General features: G+C 36.0%; 2 protein-coding genes across 3 annotated transcripts; one reads left to right on the top strand and one right to left on the bottom strand.

Annotated features, from left to right (window-relative positions):
* Window positions 1-121: 121 nt before the first annotated feature.
* LOC120190722 (MACPF domain-containing protein CAD1-like) lies at window positions 122-4,134 on the top strand. 2 transcript variants are annotated; one of them, XM_039193765.1, is made up of 6 exons: window positions 130-539; window positions 1,574-1,812; window positions 2,113-2,308; window positions 2,505-2,688; window positions 2,804-2,958; window positions 3,182-4,134. In XM_039193765.1, exons 1-6 carry the CDS (start codon window positions 240-242, stop codon window positions 3,827-3,829), a joined length of 1,722 nt encoding a protein of 573 aa, XP_039049696.1. In that variant the 5' UTR covers window positions 130-239; the 3' UTR covers window positions 3,830-4,134. The 2 variants fall into 2 exon arrangements, with proteins under 2 accessions (XP_039049697.1, XP_039049696.1); XM_039193766.1 differs by lacking the exon at window positions 1,574-1,812 and having other exon boundaries at window positions 122-539; window positions 2,515-2,688.
* A 599-nt stretch (window positions 4,135-4,733) lies between these two features.
* Window positions 4,734-6,562, bottom strand: LOC120189943 (GDSL esterase/lipase At1g29670-like). Its single transcript, XM_039193076.1, has 5 exons — window positions 6,314-6,562; window positions 6,017-6,141; window positions 5,618-5,863; window positions 5,264-5,519; window positions 4,734-5,178 (listed from the first exon to the last, which is right to left on the bottom strand). Exons 1-5 carry the CDS (start codon window positions 6,543-6,545, stop codon window positions 4,955-4,957), a joined length of 1,083 nt encoding a protein of 360 aa, XP_039049007.1. The 5' UTR covers window positions 6,546-6,562; the 3' UTR covers window positions 4,734-4,954.
* Between the last annotated feature and the right edge of the window lie 1,467 nt (window positions 6,563-8,029).

Genomic DNA, 8,029 nt, shown 5'->3' with positions numbered 1-8,029 from the left:
CTCAAAATTAACGCGTTTTTCGCGATTATTGTAGTCAACTCACAACACCCGCCTTTAGAACAAAGAACAAAAACAGCAACAAGATAAACAAAACTCACCAACTCTCGCAATCTCCGTATCTCATTTACTTTTCTTTTCAATAAACTACCTGAACAGAAACCTGAAACAAATTTAAAAGCTTTCAATTTTTTAGGGTCCTCTGAATCAAAGAAGTTTCTTTTTCTTTCATTTTTTTGTATATGGAAAACCCAAGAACAAGAAGCGGCAGCCGCTTGAGCTTATCTTCTAGCCTAGATGCTTTGACTACTACAATAAGCAGCTCAATTCAAGCTTTGGGCCGTGGCTTTGATGTCACTTCAGATATAAGGCTGTTATATTGCAAAGGGGCACCTGGTTCAAGGTTAGTTAAGCTTGATGAAGATCATACCAACGATCTTGTTTTCTCAGGCGGGGTTATTGTCCCTAACGTGTCCGTTGATATTAAGTGGTCAATGGGAAAGAGTGACATCGAGAGAAAATCAGTTTGTAGCTTTCATGAGGTGGGCTGCTGCTACTCCCTTTTGATCTGTTTCTAATCGTTTGCTTTTCTGATTTTGTTTTCTTTTAGAGGTATTCATGTCTTTACCCCCTTTTTTGAAAGAATTATCTGAGTGGTTTTAATTTCTCGGTTTGGCTCGCTATTGGCCTTCTGTCTTTGTTAGATGAGCGTTGGGGGTGATTTGGTTATTTGCTTCAAAGCTTGAATTTCGATTTTGTGTGGACATGCTGGGATTTCCATTTGTTTACTTGCTTGCATAAATGCAATTGTTTGAAACATTTCCTAACTAGGGCTCTAGGTAGTCCGATTATCAAACTGAAAGAGAAAAGAATAGTTGGAAGGGAACATTATTTGTACAAATGAACTCTATACAGTTTAATCCAATTAAGCAAGTACTTTTCCATGGTATCTGTGTGGATAACTTTTTCCCCCTGTTTTCTGCTGCATATTTACAAATTGGTAAGCCTATGTTTATTGATTGCTAAAGTTTTCTTCTGCAACTCTAATGCATTAGAGTAAAGACCCTATAGGCAGGATCCGTTTGAATTGAATTTGACAGTGATAAATGATGAGCCAGTATACTGCTTTTGTGTATGCCATGTAGTTTTTAGATTAATGATTGTTTTCAACTTCTGGTGTGGTGATGATATGCTTCTTTCGGTGTAATATATGATTTGGGTGCATCCGATGAATAAATGTACGCCAGTAGCCCAATCGTTGCTTCATCTCTGATTTGGACTGGACTCACATTGTTGATGATGTTGTATGGGATAAAGCCATTAGGCACCATCTATACTGTTCCGCTAAAGCATTCACTCGATTCTGTTTGGTTATGAATGGCATCTCCAGGTTTAATATCCTATATATTGGAATTTTGTGCCCATGTTGATGTATTGATGTATTTCAAAGGTCAATTTAGTATAGATAGAGCGACGCAATCACCTAACTAAAAGTAATGGCTCTAATTCCAGTGCCATTGGTTTAGCACAGGCTGAGAAACCACCTTTAATGAATATCTTTATTTTTTAATTCCAGATGTCAGGATACTTTAATGAGAACTCCGGTATATCAGGGCGTGTTCCTCTGGGAAGCTTTAATGCAATGTTCAATTTCACTGGTTCTTGGCGAGTTGATGCAGCAGCTACAAAATCCCTTGCCATGGTTGGCTATTTAATTCCCCTATACACCGTCAAGTTAGCAAAGCAGAATTTAGTTCTGCATGAAGAAGTCAGACGTGCTGTTCCATACACTTGGGATCCTGCATCTTTGGCAAGGTAAATGGGACGGGCTTCATAGTAATATAGTAAACATTTTTACTTCAGCTGTATGTTTCTTGCTGTACTGTTTGTTTTGTATCATTGAATTTGTTGCTTTCATACCCTGAGGTAGTCAAACTAATTCCAGCTCCAGTCCCTTTTGTGGGAGTTATGTATCATATGTATCACTAATCTTATCTCTCTGTTCTTTTGATGAGTCATAATAGGAACTCGGAAGCATAGATGATAAATTTGCATTGGCAGACAGCTTCCAATTGTAATTGTTGATATTGATATGTTTTCTTTTACTTATCTCAGTTTTATCGAAAATTATGGTACACACATTGTTACCTCCGCTACAATTGGTGGGAGAGATGTTGTTTATGTCAGACAGCACTATTCATCTCCTTTATCATTAACAGACATCGAGAACTATGTGAAAGACATTGGGGATCAAAGGTTTCTGGACTCCAAAGGCCAGTCAAGTGCTGCACCCTTAAAATACAAAGACAAGGTTAGTATTATGGTTTTGTTCTTTATAGATTCTATATCTAAATATAAGTTAAACATAGTGATCCTAAGCTTTTTAAGTAACTACTTGTTTATAACTAAGCCTACTCTGCGAATGCTTAATTTCGGGGGAAATGTGTTACTGTTTACTTTTTCCTTTTATGTGAAGAAATCCATCGCTAAAAGAGTTCCTGCTGTAGGATGTTACAGTTATTTTTAGGAGGAGAGGAGGTGATGACCTTGAGCAGAGTCATACCAGGTGGGCAGAGACTGTGGAATCGGCACCAGATGTCATTAACATGACATTTACTCCCATTGTTTCTCTTCTTGAAGGAGTGCCTGGTATAAAACATTTGGCCTGTGCAATTGAACTATACTTGGAGTGTAAGTTCTTCAACTGTTTCGCAACATGCACTATGATTATCTTACATTGATGTTAAAGATGTTTTCATTCTTCGTCTCTAGGGTCTGTTTAACATCCATTATTTCCTTTTACCAGACAAGCCACCAATCGAGGATTTACAATATTTCCTGGATTTTCAAATTGCTCGAGTTTGGGCTCCAGAACAGAGCAACATTCAAAGGAAGGAACCAGTGTGCTCATCCCTTCAGTTTAGCTTAATGGGTCCCAAGCTTTATATCAGCCCGGATCAGGTAGTGTCTAAATAAAAAATCTACATTATTGAATGTGCGAAGGAAAGTGTTAGAGCAACATTATTGATGTGTCAGGAAATTGTTGAACAGTATATATGTATGCTTGTGCATGTAAGAATCGATATAGAGAGCTTTTTCAAAACTCTTGAAGCCACAGCGATTAACTTCATGAGACCTCAATTTTTTTCCTCCTGCGAAGTTAGCATTTACAATGATATTTCAGGTAGCAGTTGGTCGTAAACCAGTCACTGGGCTTAGGCTTAGCTTAGAAGGCAGCAAGCAGAACAGACTAGCAATTCATTTGCAGCACCTAGTGTCCCTTCCAAAAATACTTCAACCCCACTGGGATGTGCACATGGCCATAGGTGCACCAAAGTGGCAAGGTCCTGAGGAGCAAGACAGCCGTTGGTTTGAACCTATCAAGTGGAAAAACTTCTCCCATGTGAGTACTGCACCGATAGAACTCACCGACACCTGCATTGGAGACCTCTCTGGTGTTCACATTGTCACTGGGGCTCAGCTTGGTGTATGGGACTTTGGTTCCAAAAATGTATTACACCTCAAACTCCTCTTCTCCAAAGTACCAGGGTGCACAATAAGGAGATCCGTATGGGATCATAGTCCATCCAGCCTTTCTACTGGACAGAGGACAGACGGATCTTCATCATCGGTTTCAAATGAGAGAACGTACGACAATAAAAAGGAGGACAGTTTGAGCCATGCGGGGAAACTTGCGAAAATTGTAGACTCAACGGAAATGTCGAAAGGACCACAGGATAGTCCTGGCCATTGGTTGGTTACAGGGGCGAAGCTTGGGGTGGACAAGGGGAGGATTGTATTGCGTATCAAGTACTCATTACTGAATTACTGATCCATTATTTTTGTTTTGGTAGGATTACCCTTTTTCCACTAGTAAGCATACTCAAAGCATTCTTTGCAGTACAGGCGGTCCTTGTTCGTTCGATTCTTGTGTACATTGTGGCTCTTTTTGTTTGTTTATTTGTCCTTACAGTTGATAGTCAGATTATTATGTCTATGGCTACCATTTCTCCTCTATTCGGGTTCAATATTTGATTTTCAGAAAACTAGGCTATATTTTCCAATAAATATGAAATTGTTACGTGGAGTTCTGTTGGTTGTTCTGCATTAAACACTGCACATCATTGTTGAATGCTCTTTGTTCATGTCTTTTTAGTGATTTTCATTCCTATTTTCATGTGCATGGCTATATAATCATTTTTTTCTTCAAATTTGGACATATTTTTTAGGTGATGGATTCCAAAATGACTTAGGTTAGTACTTTGCATGCAATTGCAGTTGTATTTCACAGTTTTCAAAACAAATTAGTTATAACTGAGGCAATATCTGGTGTTTGAGTAACTCAAGTGAGGTGACTCGGTGATATTCAACAAACTCATCTTTGATTTTTTACTAAAGGGCAGACCTCGGTAGAAGGATGTAGGTTTATTAGTTTTATTAGTTGAATTTTAAAAAATAACTTTTTATTAATTATTAGTTAATATCTTAATTTTCTATTTAATAATTTTTAATTAAAATAATAATAATCTAACTATATAATAATTTTGATCAATCGTTAATTTTTTTTACTTATACGGACAGTGAAAAAATTTAACACTACAAGTGAGATTATAATATTACTATATATGTTTCCTTAAATTATATTTAATAAAAAGAAAGATATTTGGAATGTTTCAACGTAGTTGTAGAGTTAACAAAATTCAAGGATGAACAGCAACAAATACAAAATTGTGGGCTTAGAGCAAAAATACTAGTATTAATTTAATGTTTCAATAGCATTATAACTGATGATACATTACAACTCCGATGCTTGAAATAACTTATCAAATGACAAATCCCTTAGAAAAATGATCGTAACAAGATTATGGAAACTACAGAAAAGTAATCTGAATCATATGAATAATCTAATATTTTATCACTTATTCTTCTCTCACATCCAAAGCCTATGTCTCCATCTTCAGAGCTGAGCAAGACGGCGGATATCGATGGGGTAAGCATCGGATGAAGACTGAGCAGTGTAAGATCTCCTCCCAATGATCACATTTGCAGCCTCAGTTGGATGAAAAGCATCCCAAAACAAGTACTCATTCCTATTTGGGCATGGAGTTTGGGCTGGCAAGCAGGTAATTTGCCCATTGTTCCTCCCCACTCCACAACACCCTGCATTTGTTACCTTAAAACCTGCACATTCACAAACATTAAAAAAATCAAACCATTGGTATAACATTACTAATATTCAACGTTTATAGGTGCTCCTCGACGTTACCGTAAGCCGAAGGATTGCTTGTTATGTCTTGGAAAATTCCATAAGCATTGATGTAGATGAACTTGGCGTCGGAATCGGCGTTGTTGAATTGATCAACGAGACCTTTAAGCCTGTCATTGAAAATCCGGTTTGCAGCATTGATTCTCTCCACGCAAGTTTTACCGTCTGGACTGTTTTGAGCCAATTCATTGGGACTGCAACCGATCTGACCCACCCCAATCAACACAAACTTCCTTGCCCCGTAGTTATACAAAGCCTAAACCATTTTACTTGTAATCATCAGAGGAGATTTCTGGGAAACAAAACTGGGGGATATATGTAAAGATCAATGGAAATTATAAACTGTTATTTAACCTGAAGCTGCTGAGTGTATTCTTGAATAAGAACATCAGCAAATTGCTCTGGGGTATATTGCCTGCTGCTTGAGTAAAAAAGGGGCATGAAATAGTTGTTAAGGTAATCGTTGCTACCGAGTCCGATTGAGTAAATACATTTGCTTAAATAGTTTGCTGCTGTGGTTTCATCCCCTAACAAGTTTACCACCTGTGATATTGTTTGTTGGTAATTTTTAACTTGGCCGCTGAAACTGATCCGAGCTCCCTATATGGTACAAGTTTGCAGATAAAAGTTTTAGTTTCGCACAATGGTGCAATTATATCTATAAGCTACTTACTAAAAGAACCATAAACAACACTAGCAGTGGAGTATTTGTCGACCTAACCAGTTGCAGATAAAAGTTTTAGTTTTAACTACCAGTTGCTGTCCGGTTTCTTCTCTGATTCCGGCAGCCGCCGATGCATAGTTAACTCCTCCGAGTATTTGTCGACCGCTAGCAGTGGAGTAAGGAGGGATGTAATTGTCAAAGCCCAAAAGTTGAGCTGCAGGTTAAAAATAACAATTAAACAACACTATCGTGGTACAGTTTTATGAAGGTGAAATTGCAGTCTACTAAATAAGTCATAATCTGTTGTTTTCAAGCGAAAGAAACCCTTGGTTTAAGCAGTCAAAGAAACGAAGAAAAAAACAAGGGAAACTAAAATAGAAGCTCACCTATGACATCGACGGTAGTTTTACCATTAGAAAACCTTCCAGTCGGTCCATTAGGGAAGTCAATCCCATAAGGCAAGTAATTAGCCCTAGCCAGTGACGAGAGTTGATTATTATTCCCATTATCCACCAATGAATCCCCGAAGATAAAGTAACAAGGAACTTGGGGAGCACCTCTAACCCGCAAAAACAAACTCAAAACCAACAGTACTACAACCCCAGACCATTTCCCCATATTACTATCAACTTAAGAGCTCCACAAAAGGATGGAAACGTGCGAGAGTAAGCAAATGGGAGTGTGAAGGTATGTGGTGAGTAATATAAATGCTAATTTGTAAGTGTATATATAGACTGTTGAATGAATCATGGAAAGGACGATGGTAGGTGATGATGTTTTTAGCTTTTACAGTTGAAGTAGGTTAGAGTTAGATGCATGCATTAATTTCACGCGGAGATTACGTGAGAATCTGTAGTTAGTCTGTACTCCAACTCCAATGCACTACTTACCACTCAATTTCTCGGGCTGGGACTTTGGATTTTACTCTAACTGTGCGTTGGTTCACGAATGTAAGATTAATAAGAGATAGGATTACTGAGAATATTGTATTTTGTGTTTGGCAAGAATGTAAAACTACCGTGTTTGGTTAAAGGAATAAAATATTATTAAATGTATATTTGACCAAATTGTCCTTATTATATATTTGTTTTTTAACAAGTGGAAAATATTTATATATCTTCTTTAAAAAATTTAAATTCATAAATTTTATATAATTTTTTTTATAAAATTAAAAATATAAAAAGGTTTAATGAATGGGTAAATTTTTTTTAACTCTTGAACTTCATATAAAACTTTAATTATAGATTTTTTTTTGTAAATCTAAAATAGTTTAAGGATAAATTTGTAATTTAACCTTCGTAGAATTTTTATTATTCAATGACAGAAAAATGATATTTTTGGAAAAAAAATTAAGGGTGTTTTAGTCCAAAATATCGGTAATCCAACAATACCTAAAGAAATTGAGGTAATGACATTCCCGGTAATATACCCAAAAAAATCACTATTGGTAATCTTATATTACCGGGAATGAGATTCCCGGCTAACCAAACCGGAGAATGTGGGATTCCCTGGGGATGAAATCCACATTCCCCCGTTTGGTTTGGTCGGGATTCGGGAATTTCATTTCCGGTAATGTTTTATTATCAATAGTAGATTTTTTTGGATATATTACCGGGGAAGTCATTACCTTCCTTCCCTTAGATATTGTAACATTACCGGCGTTTCGGACTAAAATGTCCTTAAATTATTATTTTTTTTCAAAAATATCATTCTTCTGTCATTGAATAATAAAAATTCTACGAAGGTTAAATTACAAATTTATCCTTAAATTATTTTAGATTTACAAAAAAGATCTATAATTAAAATTTTATATGAAGTTCAGGGATTAAAATAAAATTTTACCCTTTCATTAAACCTTTTTTATATTTTTAATTTTGTAAAAAAATTATATAAAAATTATGAATTTAAATTTTTTAAAGAAAATATATAAATATTTTTCAACTTGTAATATTATACAAATATATAATAAGGACAATTTGGTTAAATATACATTCAAATAATCTTTTATTCCTTTAACCGAACACGATAATCTTACATTCCTGCTAAACCAACCAAACACAAAATGCAATATTCCCAATAATCTTATTCTCTGATAATCTTTT

This window comes from Hibiscus syriacus, unplaced genomic scaffold (genome assembly GCF_006381635.1).
Source record: "Hibiscus syriacus cultivar Baekdansim isolate YM2019G1 unplaced genomic scaffold, ASM638163v2 tig00116962_pilon, whole genome shotgun sequence".
NCBI lineage: Eukaryota > Viridiplantae > Streptophyta > Magnoliopsida > Malvales > Malvaceae > Hibiscus > Hibiscus syriacus.
This window is presented reverse-complemented; position numbering and strand designations above follow the sequence as displayed.